General features: G+C 37.9%; 1 protein-coding gene across 12 annotated transcripts in view; it reads left to right on the top strand.

Annotated features, from left to right (window-relative positions):
• LOC105483654 (solute carrier family 25 member 26) overlaps positions 1 to 17,077 on the top strand; it is a 169,537-nt gene that overhangs the window by 126,853 nt on the left and 25,607 nt on the right. For 8 of the 12 annotated variants that reach the window (XM_011744636.3, XM_071092054.1, XM_071092047.1 and 5 more), the window contains one exon: positions 8,172 to 8,216. The exons of the other annotated variants lie outside the window; for them this stretch is intronic. In XM_011744636.3, coding sequence (XP_011742938.1) covers positions 8,172 to 8,216 — 45 coding nt within the window. The remainder of the gene's footprint in view (positions 1 to 8,171; positions 8,217 to 17,077) is intronic. 12 annotated transcript variants of the gene reach the window in all.

Raw genomic sequence — 17,077 nt, forward strand, 5'->3', positions numbered from 1 at the left:
TACTAATATTCCTTTATATGAATACACCACAATTTGTTTAGCCCTTCTCCTATTGATGGACATTAGTTGTTCTGATTAAAGCTGTTACGACATTCATGTATAAATCTTTTTGTGGACGTATATTGTTGTTGCTCTTGGATAAATACCTAGGAGTAAAATTTCTCGTTCAAATTAAAACCTGAGCAACCACCTTTGAAAGTTTTAAGTTCCCACCAGCAAAGTATGATAGTTGTGGTTGCTCCATATCTTTTCTGTTGTTTGATTTTCTCAGTCTTTTGATTTCAGCCATTTTAGTGGATAATGGCACCTCATTGCAGTTTCTAAAAAAAAAAAAAAAATTAAAATTGTGGGAAAATTGCCACTACCATAATCATAAAATTTGCCATTTTAAACATTTAAAGTGTAAGATTCAGCATCATTAATTACATTCACAGTGTTGTGTAACAGTCATCACTATCTATTCCTAAAACCTTTTTATCACTTCAGACAGAAAGGTTGTATCATTAAGTACAGAGCTTCCTGCTTACCCTTCCCCCAGCCAGGCTACAGCTTCGAATGCAGTTCCCCCACAAACAACTTCTAATATAGCTTCTATCTCTATGAATTTGCCTTTTCTAGATATTTCATATAATTATAATCATACATTATTCGTCCTTTTATTTTACCTGGCATGGTGTTTTCAGAGTTTATCCATATTGTGGCATGTATCAGAACTTTATACCTTTTTATGGCTGAATAATACTCCATCCCATTGTATGTATATACCGTATTTTATGTATTCATTTGTGTGTTGATGTACTTAGATTGTTCAGCTATTGTGACTTATACTGCAAGCTGGGATACTAGTGTCTGTTTAAGTCTGTTTTCAGTTATTTTGGCTGTATACCTAGGAGCAAAATTGCTGGATCATAAGGTCATTCGATGTTTAACTTTTTAAGGAACCATCAAATTGTTTTATCAATAGATTTTATTCAGCATTTCCCTGATGACTAATGATGTTGAATCATGTGCTTATGTTACCTATCTTCCTTTGTGAAGGGCTTGTTCAAGTCTTGTGCACATTTTAAAAATCAAGCTTTCTTTTTTATTGTTGAGGTTTGAAAGTTATTTTTATATTCTGAATGCAAGTCCTTTGTTAAATACACATTTTGCATATATTCCACTCTGTGGCTTGCCTTTTTATTAGGTGTATACCTAGAAATGGAATTGCTGGATTTTATGCTGATTCTACTACTTAATTTTTTTGAGGAAGAGCCATACTGTTTTCAGGTGACTGCAGCCTTGCATATCCTTTGTTCACCAACAGTGAACAAGGGTTTCATTTTTTTCATACCCTTGCCAGCAAGGATATTTGTTATTTTCTGTTTTTGTTGCTAGTAGCCCTCCTAAAGGGTGTGAGTTTATATCTCATCATGGTTTTTATTTGTGTTTCCCTAATGATAGTGATGATAAACATCTCTTTATATGTTTGTTGTCTATTTGTGTATCTTCTCTAGAATAATGTCAATTTAAATTCTTTGCTCTTTTAAAATCTGGTTGTTTTGTTGAATTCTTTATATATTCTGGATATTAACCCCTTATCAGATACATGATTTGCAAATGTTTTCTCTTATTCCATAGGTTGTCTTTTTATGCTGTTAATTGCATTCATTGATGCACATATGCTTTTAATTTTGATGTCCCATTTATTTCTTTTTGCTTTTGTTGCCTTGCTTTTTGTGTCATATCCAAGAAAATCATTGCCAAATCTAATGTTATGAAGATTTTCCCTGTGTTTTCTTCAGGGGGTTTTGTAGTTTTAGGTCTTATGTTTAGTTCCTTATTCTACTTTAATTTTTATATAGGGTATGAGGTAAGGGTCCAGATTCATTCTTTTTCATCTGGATATCCATTTTTCCCAGTGTCGTTTGTTGAAAAGATTGTCCTTTCACTGTTGAATGGTCTTGGCACCCTTGTTGAAGATTATTTGACGATATATGCAAAGCCTTATTTCTGGGCTGTTTTTTTCACTGGTCTATTTGTCTGTCTTGATGCCACTACAACACAGTTTTGTTCATTGTAGCTACTTTTGAAATCAGAAAGTATGAGACCGCCAACTTTCATTGGGGTACCTTGAGGTCCACATGAATCTTGGTGGTGGATTTTGGATTTTTCTATTTGTGCAGAATATGCCATTGGGATTTTTCTTAACCTTTTGATGAGCAGAAGTTTTAAAATTTGATGTAAATTAATTTTTCAAAAGTTTTTTTCTTTTGTGGTTATTGCGTCTTGTGGTCCCAGAAATCTCCTTCTGTCCACAGATCACCAGTTTGCACCTGTTTTCTTTTAAAAGCTTTATGGATTGAGCTTTTATCTTTAGGTCTGTGATCCAGCTCTCATTAATTTTTGTGTAGGGTTTTGAGGTTGGGGTCAAGGCTTATTTTTATCCTGTGGATATTCAGTTGTTTTAGTGCCATTTATTGAAATCATTGTTTATGAGCACTCTCCTCTATTTCATTGTTTTGTCTATCCTTACGCCTGGTTACTCTGATCACTGTTTTGATTATAGTGGTTTTAGAGTAAATCTTGAAATCAAATATTGTCAGTACTCCACCTTTCTTTCATCTTTCAAGATTGTTTTGGTTATTCTAGGTCCTTGGCATTTTTATGTAACTTTTAGAATTAGCTTTTGATACTATTGTAAATATAATTTTTTGTTGAAAAAAGTTGTTTTTCATTTATTTGCTGCTAGTATTTAGAAATTATGTTGGGGGAGAGAGAGAGAGAGAGAGAGTGTGTGTGTGTGTGTTGATTCCTTAAGATTCTCAGCAAAAACAATCCTGTCATTTGTAAATGGGGACAGTTTTACGTCTTTTCAATCTTTGCTTTTTATTTCTTTTATATTTTTTTTCTTTTTCTTGCCTGATTGCATTGACTAGGACCTTCAGCACAATGTTGAATAGAAGTGGTGAAAATAAACATTCTTACGTTATTCATGATCTTAAGGGGAAAGCATTTAGTCTGTCACCACTAAGAATGATATTAGCCATACATTGTTGGAGGTATATTTTATCAGATTGAGGAAGTTCCCTTCCATTCTTATTTTGATGAGCATTTTTATCATAAGTTGGTGTCAAATATTTAAATACTTCTGAAAAACAGTGAAACTTGTTTCCAGGGCTTCAGAAGTATAGTGAATTACAGACTAATTTGACATTGTCATTATCTTCATTACAAAATAGTGTTATATAACTGGCACTCTAACATGTAAATTGATACATTAGGAACCAGTTCCATCTACACAAAATTACTGTGATGGTTCTGTAGAATGTAGAAAAAGAAAATCTAATCATTACCTTCAGTGATAGCATTTATGACTAATGTACTGAGTTGTGTTTGGAGATACTCCTAATGCCCCTGGCCTTGAAATCTGAAAGATTTACTTAAGAATCAAACTGCTCACACTCATCTCCTTTTCTCTATTAGATTCTGTTGCTCGTTTTTTTTTTTTAATGTTTTCTTTGGAAAGATGCTTTAGTTTTTATTAACCGAAGGAGTAATTCACTTTCAATTTTCCCCGTTTTAGGTTAATTTCTTTTATTGGGTATGTGCTCTTTTCCTTAGGTACAGTATAAATAAATGAACTGTAGTTGTTAAAAAAATCAGAATGTATTTACTATTGGAATTCTTTCCCGCTATATTGAATACTAGCAGACTAGCTTTGAATGGTTCTCACTTCTGTTGTTGTTTTTTTAAGAATAATTATCACTTTGGTACAAGGAATTTTTAGGTCTTCAACTTCATTTGTCCTTGGTTACCCCTGGGGTTGAATTGGAAAAGGTTCAGAGTATTTAAAAGAATGGTTTTGTTGTCGGTGGGACAGTAGAATGGAAAACTCTAAATTAACCACTAGAATTTGGAAATTGTCATGCAAGAAAAAGGAGACTCTTTTGTGAATCACTTGTAGATCTCTTGAAAATTGCAGTGGGCCAGTCCTTGGATCCACTCTGCTATACATGGCAAGCCTACCAATTCCATGCTGTTCTTCATTCAACTAGAGGTCTTGCACACGGTTTCTGTGTTTTTTAAATCTATCGCTAGAGAGTTTTTGGTTATTTCTGCCAATTACAAAAGCTTTTACAGCTTTTTAAATGGACTTTCTTGGTCCTTAGGCTTCCTAGATCACCCATGGTGGCATTATGTTCATTGTAGCTTACAGTCAAGTCTTATTTTTTAAAAATGTATTGGTATTGTAATGTAATTTTTTAATTGAAAAATAGAATGTTAGGGCTAAATGATACCTTAGAAATCATATCTTCTGTCTCTTCAGTTGTATTATAAATCACTTTGCTATTAAAGGACCATTAGATTGCATTTATTTTAAGACCACAGGGTTAGAAGCATTGATTGGCTTCAAAGATAATTCTAGTCCCACACTTTGTGATAGGTGAAACGTGCTCATAATATAATTTTGTCTTTATTTCATTAGTGATGCCTAACTTGCCCTTCCTGTTTACCACACCCAGATTTCATTTTATCCCTATTTCACCTGGAATCCTCACATGCATTCTTGTATAGAATTATTTCTCTGTTTATTACTAAGTGGAATCCATGTTGAATTTTAGCAGGTTTCTTCCCCCTCCATCTGTGTCTTTGATGGTAGCTGGGTTTACTGCCACTCACTTATTAGTGCCCTGGGTCTTAACAACCTTATTCAAACAAAACATCTTAAATGGAGGCATTAAACAGGTCACAACAATGAGCCATTTTGTAACTTTAGGTGCAATAAAATGGGTATGTTGTGTTTTGGAATATAAGACCTCTGAGTACAGCTATTCATTTTCTTCATCTATAAAACATTTTAGAATAACAGCCTACATCTGTTTGGGGGTATAAAATTCCACGTTTTGAAGAAACATCACTGTTATGTAACTTCAAGGCAGACGTGGGGAGGGACCTTGCTTTCTGACGGGCCCGCGTTCTGTAGACGTTGGGAATAGTGTTTGTTTTAGCTATGGAGCTGTATTTGCTGGCAGCCCATCTTTCACATGTGTGGAACACATTTTCATTATTGTTTGTTCATATTGTAAATGACAACAAGTGTGTGATACAATTTTGACTTGAATATTTGAAAAATTTTCACACAGCAGGAATTTATGAGGGATATTTCACTACTAGAAGTCAGAAGCAAATTTAATTATTTAGGCATTTATAGCATATTTAATTACTTTAGACTGTCAATCTTGTTTTAGGGAGTAAAGCTGGGGTTTACTGTCGGCCCTCTTTTTAAAATAAATACCCAGTGGAATAGTACAGCCAACTGTTCCAAATGTGTGATTTTAAAATTATTTCTTTAAACTGAAGGAACAGCTCAGTGAGTAACTTTCATAGAGGAAATGGGCAAAATGTTTAATGATAGAATTCAAAATCTAAAGTATTAAGTACCAAATAAGTGTAGATAACACTCAATGCAATTTGTAGGTGATTTTAATTGAGAAGTGAATGATGCTAACGTGGATCGTTAGAGTGAATTTTAAAGCTTTTTTCGTCTTATAAATGTGAAATATTTGTCTTCCTACTAATCCATAATCATACTACCTGTCTTTTGGGGCATATTTTATTACATATTATAGAGTTTAAAAAATTTAGAAAAGCTTTTAGAAACCTATTACACAGTCAAGTTATTGTTTTGATAATTAATTGGAAATATAACACTTGAGTTTCAGAACGGATGGTGTCAGATGCTTTTATGTTTTTGTGACAATAAAAAACTAAATTTAACTACTGTTAGGGAAATTTGACTTTCAGGGTGGGCTGGCTGCCTGTTTATGATGATAACAAACTTCTCTGAGATTCTAGCTTGTCAAACTAGCCCAGGCTGTTGACATTGATCTTTTTTCTCGTTGACATTTCCTTCCTGAATGGTAGACAGATTTTCTTTCTGTGGTCACTGTCTGTCAAATTTGGGGCCATCATTTGCTGTAGCTGAGTAAGACAGATGATGCTAATCTTTAAATTTCTGATTAAATATAAATATTTAAGAAATAACAATGCCAGGCCAAGGCGGGTGGATCACCTGAGGTCAGGAGTTCGAGACCAGCCTGGCCAACATGGTGAAACCCCGTCTCTACTAAAAATACAAAAATTAGCCAGGTGTGGTGGCACATGCCTGTAATCCCAGCTACTTGGGAGGCTGAGGCAGGAGAATTGCTTGAGCCTGGGAGACGGAGGTTGCAGTTAGCTGAGATCATGCCACTGTGCTCTAGCCTGACCGACAGAGCAAGACTGTCTCAAAAAAACAAAGAAAGAAAGAAAGAATGCCCTCAATTCACGTGAAGGTAAATACCCATTAATTCCTCTGAAACTGGGACATTACAGCCACGCCTGCCCACCCACATGTAGTGATAGTGATAATGTTCAAAGTCCACATTTACTTTTCCCTTGCAGCTGGGCTGCCTGTGCAATGCCAGTACTGGGCCCATGGCGTGTGCGTGCCCATGGGCATCACCACCACCAGCACTGGTCCCCTGGGCTGTGACTGGACATTACTTCAGCTGCTGGGTGGGGTCCACTGGTGTTAAGACATTTTTATCTTAGGAAATATGACATGGGTGTCTTAAGTTTGAATTTCAGAAAATTAATAACAGATTGTACTGTGGGTGAATTTATATGCAGATAATTTAGATGTCTCCTGGGGATAGTGGTAGTTAGACAAAACTCTAGAGTCAGATTGTCTGGGCTTCTTACCTCCTAACTGCCTTTAGGCAAGTTACACAGCGTCGTTGAACCTCATTCTCGTCAACTATAAAATGAAGGAAGTAATACTACTTAACTGTCTCAGCATGCGTTATGAGGATTCAGTGAAATGAAGCTTACAGAGTGCTTATTTGCAGATATCTGGCACATGAGAAGTGTTGGTGGTTCTAGCCCTTACTGTTAGACAGCTCATTGTAAATACCTAACTCTAAGTGTGGCGATTCTCTTGACCGCTCATACTTCATTACTACAGATGACTCCCCTCCCCAGCTGTGCCTGGGACTTGATCAGCGCTCAGACCCACGTCCCGCTGTGTTTTGTTAGAACCTCTCCAGTCCCCCAGCATTGACTGACTTGGTGATCCTTCCTTGAGGGGTGTGGGCTTCCCACTCCCACACTGGCTGCTCCGTTCCTGGAGTCCTGTTTCTCAAGTTTGACTCTTGTAGGTAGCTCTGTCTGCTTCCTCTTTCTTCCCTCCAGCTACCCTTGCCCTCCAGCCTCCTCCCTCCTCTTTTCTCCCTCTTCTTTCCTTCTCTGCCCTCTGTTTTCTGTCTTCTGTCCTCCTCCTCTCTGCCCCCGCACCCTCTACCTCCCTGCTTTTGTTCCCCTTTCCTGCTTCCTTTTTTACCCACCTCTTTTCCTCTCTCTACTTTTTCCTTTTCTTCCACTCCTTTCTCTCTCCCCTTCTCTTCCTGCTCCCTCTTTCCTCTCTGTTGTTTCCTCATTCCCCTAACACTTTCCCCCCTACCTTACCTTTCTTCTCTCTCCTCTGGGTTTCTCCTTTAAATCCTAACACTTTGCCTGCTAAGGAGTAGACAGCCTTGGCTCTTAAGCACAGAAATGTCAAGTCCTAAAGTGTTTTCATTATGCTGGGAAATATTTATTTTGTCATTTCAGTAGCCAGACTGTTGTGCTTCTCCTTCCATTTCAAAGGGGCTTCACAACATCATTTTATGTCCCTTGGGCTCAAAACTTAGAAGATCACCAGGCTCAGTGGCTCACGCCTGTAATCCCAGCACTTTTGGAGGCCAAATCAGGTGGATTGCTTGAGCCCACGAGTTTGAGAACAACCTGGGAAACATGGTGAAACCCCATCTCTAAAGAAAACATACAAATATTAGCTGAGTGTGGTGGCGTGTGCTTGTAGTCCCAGCTACTCTGATGGCTGAGGTGGAAAAATCTCGTGAGCCTGGGAGGTCGAGGGTGGTGATCTGTCAGCCTAAGTGACAGAGCGAGACTTCATCTCAGCAAAAAATGAAAATCCACAGGCCACAGTTTAACTCTTTTTCTAAACATTATGTCTACTATAACTGTGAATTTGTTTGATATTAGCTTTGTTGTAAAGTTGAAGTAATAATTACAGGCTCGTATAGTCATACAGGCAAACTTGGCTCTTTTTTGCCTAATTTATTTGATTTTTTTTTTTCTCTCTTCAGATTCCTTTTTCTCTGGTCCAGTTTCCCTTATGGGAGTCCTTAAAAGTAAGTTTCTCAATCTTCACATAAAATTTATCTTTAATTATAACATACCTAATAGTTTGAGTGTGAAAGAGTAGAACATAATGTTGACTAGAAGTTCAGCAACCGAAACCTATTAGCAGTTGAAAATACATTTTATGTGTGATTTACATGCAATTTCAGCCTTTTAAACTTGTTCAGGTGGCTGTGCTCCTAGGAAATAGGCATAGCAGGTGGCACTGAAATCCATAGATAATAAAAAAAACTTAGCTTTACTTTTTTCCATATTGCCATTCTTTCTCCACCGTTAAATTTCATTTTGCTTTGGGTGTGTGTGTGTGTTTAGAAGTCAAAGACTAACAGTGAGGGTAAATGGGAGAGGAAAAATGCAAAGCCTTGAATACTTAAAGACTAAGAAGGACCAGCTCCCCCAGCACCCTATATAAGGACCACTTGGATGGGGAGCAGCAGGGTCTCAGGGCTCTGACTGTCCCTTCCATCTTGGTTGCTCACTCCAGCCAGGACTAGGAGCCTCCAGAGGGAAAGAGCAGAGTGTGGTGAGTTGTGAGACAACCTTGGGGAAGGTCAGTGAGCTATTTATAAAAAACAACATGTTTTAACCATTAAGGACATGGACATGGGCAAGTATTTCATGAGGAAAACATCAAAAGCAATTGCAACAAAAGCCAAAATTGACAAGTGGGATCTAATTAAACTAAAGAGCTTCTGCACAGTGAAAGAAACTACCGTCAGAGCGTTCAGACTGTCTACAGAACGGGAGGAAATTTTTACAACCTATTCATCTGACAAAGGTCTAATATCCAGAGTCCACAAGTAATGTAAACGAATTAAAAGAAAAAAACAATCCCATTAAAAAGTGAGCGGAGGACATGAACAGACACTTCTCAAGACTTTCATGCAGCCAACAAATACATGAGAAAAAGCTCAACATCACTGATTATTAGAGAAATGCAAATCAAAACCACAGTGAGATACCATCTCACGCCAGTCACAATGGTGATTATTAAAAAGTCAAGAAACAACAGATGCTGATGAAGCTTGGGAGAAAAGGGAACACTTTTACTTTTGTTGGTGGGAATGTAAATTAGTTCAACCATTGTGGAAGACAGTGTGGCGATTTCTCAAAAGACCTAGAACCAGAAATACCATTTTGCTCAGAATCCCATTACAGGGTATATACCCAAAGGAATATAAATCATTCTGTGATAAAGATACATACATGCGTATGTACATTTCAGCACTATTTATAATAACAAATACATGGAATCAACCCAAATGCCCATCAATGATAGACTGCATAAAGAAAATGTGGTACATACGCACCGTGGAATACTATGCAGTCATAAAAAAGGAATGAGATCGTGTCCTTCGCAGGGACATGGATGGAGCTGGAAGCCATTATCCTCAGCAAACTAATGCAGGAACAGAAAAACAAACATTGCGTCTTCTCACTTGTAAGTGGGAGCTGAACAAGGAGAACACATGGACACAGGGAGAAGGACAACACACAATGACAGGGGCCTGGGAGGGAGAAGGAGAGCATCAGGAAAAATAGCTAATGCGTGCTGGGCTTAATACTTAGGTGATGGGTTGATACATGCAGCAAACCACCATGGGACACATTTACTTGTGTAACAAACGTGCACATCCTGCACACATACCCCGGAACTTGAAAAACAACAACAACAAAACACATTTTAAAAAGCCTATATTCAAAACATGCAGAGGCGTTGCATTGGTTTTTCACCTTCTGGTGCGGTGATACTGAAAACTGTGGGCTGTGATATGAATTGTGTGGGTCTTTGTCAGCATTTTAAAGACAATAATAAAGAAGAATATAGTAGAGGGCATCTTAAATGGTAAGAGTAAGTCTTATTTTGTAAGACCTCAGTGTTATGTATGCATGCACACACACATGTATCTGTACTAGGTTGCAATGTAAAATGTATTTCTCGCTGTGGATAGTGGTCCAGAAACTTTGAAAGCCCTTGTTCTAGTGAAGATGTCATAAATGACCAGGCCATAAAATAATCTAGGTAGGCATTAGCTAATACAAAAATAAATAAATTACTCTCACAGTTTTATAGATTTACTAGTCATGAAGTGCTCATACAAAATGCCTTTTGAGGAGTATCATAAAAATTATTTGGGCTTAGAAATAAATTGTTGAGGTTATATACTAAATGATACTAAATTGAGAAAAAACAGTCATTAGCAAAGTAAATTATGGGATGTTAGGTATTGAGAAGTATTTCTTATAAGTGATCTGATTTTAAGGAGGAGTATTGCTCATTTAATACAGTTTTTTGGCTCTTTTGTTGTTTTGTTTGTTTTACCATTTCCTATGTGGTGCGTGGTGAAAATAGAGTTCTCGGGCAGTGTTTCAGGTCATGATGTAACAGCTATCCAATGAGAAGGTCACATTCCATTAGCATAACAGCTCTCCTTTTTAGTGTGTGACAAAAGAACAATGAAGCCAACAGCTGTCCAGCAAACAAGACTTACTTTATTAGTGTCTCAATAACCAGCATTCACACAGCTTCTGCACACTCTAACATCCTTATGCCCTAACTCTGCAAAGGAATGTTTCGAGGCCTAAAGAAGGAAAAAGCATAGTGTTTATTTCTTTTCAATATTAAGGACATTTGTAGAATTCTAGCTAGTTAAGAAATGTCCAGAATTTTTCAGAGTAATCATAGATGACAATGCTGTGATTTAAAAATTCTCTTTGAGCAAATGTTAAGATGCTGCAATTTTTTTTTCTATCAAGTCAGGTTTCTTGAGGAATACTTTGCATATGATAAAATTCACCCTTTATACATGTACATTTTTATGAGTTTCAATAAATGTTTATAACCACCACCATAACCAAAATAGAGTATTTCCATCAACCCAGAAAGTTCCCTCATGCCGCGTTGTAGTCAGTGCCCTTCCTCTACCCACAGCCCCTGTGAGCCACTGTTCTGTAGTCTTCTGTTTTCCAGAACATCATAGAAATAGATACAGGGTACTATTATACCATCTTATGCTTTGCTTTTTTTGCTTAATGTAATATTTTTGAGATTCTTTCATGTTGTTGCTTGTACTGGTAGTTTGTTTTATTTTACTTTGTAGTATTCCATATGTGTATAGATATGTTACAGTTTATTCACTAGTTTATACACATTTGACTTGTTTTCCAGTTTTTGATGATTATAAATAAAGCTGTTGTAAATATTTGCATATAGTATTGGTAGGGACATAGGTTTTTACTTCTCTAGGGTAAGAGGCCAGGAGTAGCATCCCTGGGTCATACAGAAGGCATATGTTTAATTTTTTAAGAAACAAACTGTCAAGGTGTTTTCCAAAGTGGCTGTACCAGTTTGCATTCCTACCAACAGTGTATGAGAGTTCTAGTTGCTCTACATCCATGTCATTTCTCGTTACTATTAGATTAAAATTTTTTTTCCAGCCATTCTAGTACTTGTGAATTGGTATCTCGTTGGGGTTTTAATTTCTAGTTCCCTCATGACTAAATAATGTTGAGCATCTTTTCATATAATACTGTTTTTTAAACATCTGAATGTACAATCACAATACTTTTGTAGAAGTAGACAATTTTTGGAGCTTTTTTATTTTTGTGTTTACAATTTTATCTGTTTAAATTTGAGTTTGCAGTTATAGAAGGAGATTATATTATATGAAAGGATTTCTCCACTGTGTTTATTTGTGTTTATGTGGGAATACCATTCAGGGAAGTTCTTCTTAGCCAAGACTAGCAGATTGCATACATATGGCACTGCAGGGAGTAAGGGGCTGGAGGTGGTAGCCACTGTTATCTTAAATTCAACTCTGTCTAAAATAAAAGTCATCATCTTTCTTATAAAATCATGTCTTCCCGCTGTCTCCCGTTTCTATTAATCAGTATTCTTCTGGCCACCTATTCTCAAGTCTTCGATTAAAATTTGATTCCCGTGTTTCTCTTTCTCCATATCACATTACTCAACAAATTTTGTTGACTTGACTGTTGGGAATTTGTGGCCACATTTCACCTGATTCTTAGTGCCTTACGCTTGCCCACATCCTGGTAGGTTCCCTTCTTTCTCATCCATTCTACATTTTGGATGTGTCTGATCTTCCTTAAACTTCTCTTTCAGTAACACTTAGGTTCTCAGGAACATATAACTTTCTAAAACTCTAAAACGTGAAGTTCTTGGAATTCAGGGTTCTCCACACTGTGTCCTTGACTGGTTTTTTGAGCTTCTACCCTATACTGTGTGTGTGTGTGTGTGTGTACAAAATTCTTTCCCTCCAGCCAGAATAGCCTCCTTACTGCCTCTGAATATGTTCTCCCCTTCCTTGTTCTCTGACTCCTTTCTGAAGTATGCTTCCAAGGAGCCAAAAGAGATGCCGCATTCAAAGCTCAGTTCAGTGTTTGATCTCCTGCTTGAAGTCTTCTAATCGAGGCCTTGAAGAGTTGCCCTTACCACAGATTTGTCTGTGTCACTGACTCGTATTTAATCACCCACCATATTGTGTTTAAAACATCTTAACAGTGTTCGGATAAGGCCTTAACCCCTTCAATTTACAAATAAATGATACCTGCTGTCATTGCACCTCTGGTACCTGTCTACTCTGAGCTGGACATGGTTGCATTTCACAAGAATGCAAAGATGAATAAGAAATGGCTTAATGCCCTTGAGGAGCTGAGAGTCGATCAGAGCAGCACACAACTTGCTGATACCTTTAATGTGTCTCTAAGTGCAGAATACTCGCTACCCAAATCCTGTTACTATGCTACATCATTTCCTTTGTTTTTCTTTTCTGTATTATACTTTATGCTTACAAAAGCATATTTTAGATGAAAGAGGACAAGACGACATAAAGAGATGGGGAAGCAAAAGCAGTAGTTTATCATATCCAAAGTCTTAGAGAAGATAATTTTCCTTGAAGATTGATATTTACTTTGGAACTTTCTGGCAGCCCAACAAGAAGAGAAGCATGATAGATTTCATGGTTTTTATTACCTGACAAAGACCTGTAGCTTGTTATTTTATCTTATCCCTCGGCTTTGGATACCATCTTTCTACCACCTTGCATGTTTATAGCCCCTTCCTCTGAGTGGCAGCCTCGGATGACCAGCTGCCTAGTTGACATCCTAACTCAGGATGTTTCTGGGTGGCTAGGTCAGAACAGAACTGTCAGTTTTCAGTTGCCTTCTTCCCAATCTGTTCCTTCTTAGTTGTCCGCTTCTCAGTAAATAGCACAGTTGTCTTATGCTTGCTCAAATAGAAACTTAAGAATGATTCCAGAGTTCTGTCCTTTATCCCTTATCATCTAGGCCATCAACAAGTTCGCTGTTCTAGTTCAAGCCTCTGACACCCCTTGTTTGAATTGCTCCACTGGTCTCTCCAATGGTCTCCCTCATTTCCCTCAGGCTTTCCCAAAATATCTTCACACAGCAGCCAGAGTGATCTTTTAAAGAAATGAATTAGGTCAGGCGCAGTGGCTCACGCCTGTAATCCCAGCCCTTTGAGAGGCTTAGGCTGGAAGATCACCTGAGCTCAGGAGTTTGAGACCAGCCTGGGCAACATAGACTCCATCTCTACAAAAATTAAAAAAAAAAAAAAAGATTATCTGGGAGTGGTGATGCACACCTGTAGTCTCAACTATGTGGGAGGCTGAGGTGGGAGACTCACTTGAGCTCACAACCTGGGCAACAGAGTGAGACCCTGTTTCTTAAAAAAATACAATAAGAAAAAGAAAGAAATTAGACCATACCATTCCTTGCTAAAACCTGTCAGTGGCATCTCTTTAAAAGAAAAATAAACCCAGAACTTAAGCTCCGGGTGACAAGGCCCTGTGTAATCTGGCCTCTGTCTGCCTCAGCCTTACCCCATGCCACTCACCCGCTGTGCCCAGCCACGCTGCGCTGACTGTGCTGCTGCCTACCACCTCCCCTCGGTTTGTTTGTTTGTTTGTTTGTTTTTGAGATGCACCAGGGGCCTTTACATCTGTAGATCTCCCTGCTAGAAATATTCTTTCTTCCTTCATTCTATATACATCATTTTTATGTGTGTGATCATTTTTTTAATTTTAATTTTTTCATATTTTTAAAAACTAATATCTGTATATTTAAGGTGTGCAGCATGATGTTTTGAGATATATAAATAGTGTATATATCTTTACTGAGTGTCTACTATGTGCCAGGCATTTTCCAGGGTCTGGGGATACAGTGATGAAGAGGACTGACACAAATAACTGACCTCATGGAGCATTCATTCCAGCTCTTTCCCTAGGCCTCTCTCCATCCCTCTTCCCCATTCCTCTCTCATGTCTCCTCTTTCCCCATTCTTTAGGCTTTAGATCACATGTCACCTCAGAGAGACATTCCCTGTCTACCCCTCTCTAAAGTAGGACTTTCCCCTCCTCCCTCCTCTGTAATCATAACACCTATTTATTTCCTTACTGGTATTTTAATAACTTAGTTTTTTTAGTTATGCACTTACATCATTGGAATGATTCTTCACTACATCCGTGGTGTGATGAGCAGACACTGTGTGCCAGGCTCTGGGCTAAGCATGATGCATTCATTACTGTCATCTTCACACCACACACAACCCAAAGAGGTGGGCCTTGTTGTTATCCCCACCTTAAAACCAGGGAAGCACGGCTGGAGGAGATTGTCTTTCACCTGGTAGCCTGAGCACCTTTTACTGTGTGCTGTGTGGCAGACGGGGAACTCAGGTTAGCAGGTGATTTTTTTAGTGATGGTAACAGCCATAATAAAAGCAAGAACAGCCACCATTTTTCAAAGATACAATGTGCCAGGCACTGTAGTAACACTTTCCACGCATCTTCTCCTGTTCATCTTCATGACAGTTCTGTGAGGTAGGTGCTGGTCTGGTCTTCGTTCTGTAGATGTGAAAACGGAGGGAGAGTTAAAATGCCTTGCCCAAGGCCATGGGACTACTAAGGGGTACAGCCAGGATTTGAACTCAGGCTCAGATCTAACTCCAGACTTGATATTCTTAATCACTTTACATGTAATTATGCACACCACACATGATGTCTTCCATAATGTTTTTGCAGTTTTGTATACTCAAAAGTTGATAAAAAGTTTAGGTCATATTTAGTCCACTCATTGAAGGCATTTCTGTAAATTGCATTGATTCTTTAACTTGGTGACATGTAGCTTAGGAAAGTCTGGCCAGCATATTTCTTAGACCACCTCTCCCAAGCATCCATTGCATCTGCTGAGCTTGGGCAGGGATTAAACTGTGCTCACTGAGTCAGTTCTCAGAGACCAACCACGGAGAGCACAGATAAGTTCACAGTTAAGGAGTTCAGCCAGAACCGCATTTTCCACGTGCTTGTGTTTAACTCCCCACAGGACAGTGCTTACTGGAGTAAGGAACTGTGTCTTCTGTTTATTCTTTATGGTTCTGTCTTTTACACAGCAGGTGTTTATGTAACTATTTGCTAATTGTTTGAAGGGTAGCATTCTTTTCCAGGTTGAATGCAAAGTTGGATAATTGTATCTAGATTAACTGTTTTATTTATACATTCTTTTAGAGGTATGTTCACAGCCATAAAAGAGTTTTCCCTTTTTAACCATACAGATTTTTTCTTACCAAGCTTTAAGTCAAAAGTAGGCATATTATGAAAGGATATGATAAAATTTCCTATGAGAATGCATTTTTTTTTTCTATTTTCTTAGTGTGAGACATCAGTTTATATTGCAGTGTGGCGAACTGTTAAGAATACTGTCAGGTCCGAGTGATTTTGCTTACAGCTACAAGGTGTTACAAAGCAGTAGCTAGATAAGATGTAATCTTTAAGCTAAGCAGTATTTAAAGCAAAATGAAAAGAAAATCAGTTTGGTGTTGTAAGACAGCAACATTATGCTTATGCTTTTCTAAGATGAAATCATAGCTTTGTAACAGAAATCAGGGATCAATGCATTATCACTTCACTTGCATTGATAGTTCGATGTATATAATAATTAGATCTCTTTTATGTTTTATAAGTATTTTAAACGTGCAGTACTACATAAAAGCTATGTTTTCAAGTTTAAGAGTAAATAGCATTTTTTCTTGTTGATTCTTGTTTTAATAGTAGTGAAAATGTCTACCACCATCCTACCCACAACAAATTTCTCTCATACTTTTAGTTATATAAACAAGATAAGAATTAGAAGATGCTCAGTGCTCTGGGTCTGCAGTTATACCATTTCATGAGACTGGGAGAATCTGGTGTCTTCATAGACATGTTTGCTCGGAACACAGCCTCCAGTAAAAGCATTGCAAAGATTGAAAGGAGTGGCGACAGACTAAAAAAATGCCTGTGTGTCTATGTGTCTGCGATTTTTACCACAATAAGCTAGTATTAAAAATTAAATATAACATGTCAGTATGGAAGAAAACTGCCTGAAAATACGAACAAAGTACATTGTAAGCTGGGCATAGTAGCCCACGCCTGCAATCCCAGCACTTTGGGAGGCCGAGGTGGGCAGATTACTTATGGTCAGGAGTTCGAGACCAGCCTGGCCAACATAGTGAAAACCTGTCTCTACAAAAAAGACAAAAATTAGCGGGGCGGGCGTGGTGGTGCGCGCCTACTTGGGAGGCTGAGGTGGGAGGATTGCTTGAACCCAGGAGACAGAGGTTGCAGTGAACCAAGATTGCACCGCTGCACCCCAGCCTGGGCAACAGAACAAAGCCCTGTCTCAGAGAAAAAAATAAAAAGAACAAAGTACATTTTAAACTTCCAGATTAGCAGTCAAATCAGAGTCTAAGTACTGTTTAAAATTTTAGCAAAATCACGTGATGAAACAGGCACCTTTTAACATTTCAAAAACTATAAGAAAATTTGAATTCTTAATT

Source organism: Macaca nemestrina, chromosome 2 (genome assembly GCF_043159975.1).
Source record: "Macaca nemestrina isolate mMacNem1 chromosome 2, mMacNem.hap1, whole genome shotgun sequence".
In the NCBI taxonomy this organism is placed as follows: Eukaryota; Metazoa; Chordata; class Mammalia; order Primates; family Cercopithecidae; genus Macaca; species Macaca nemestrina.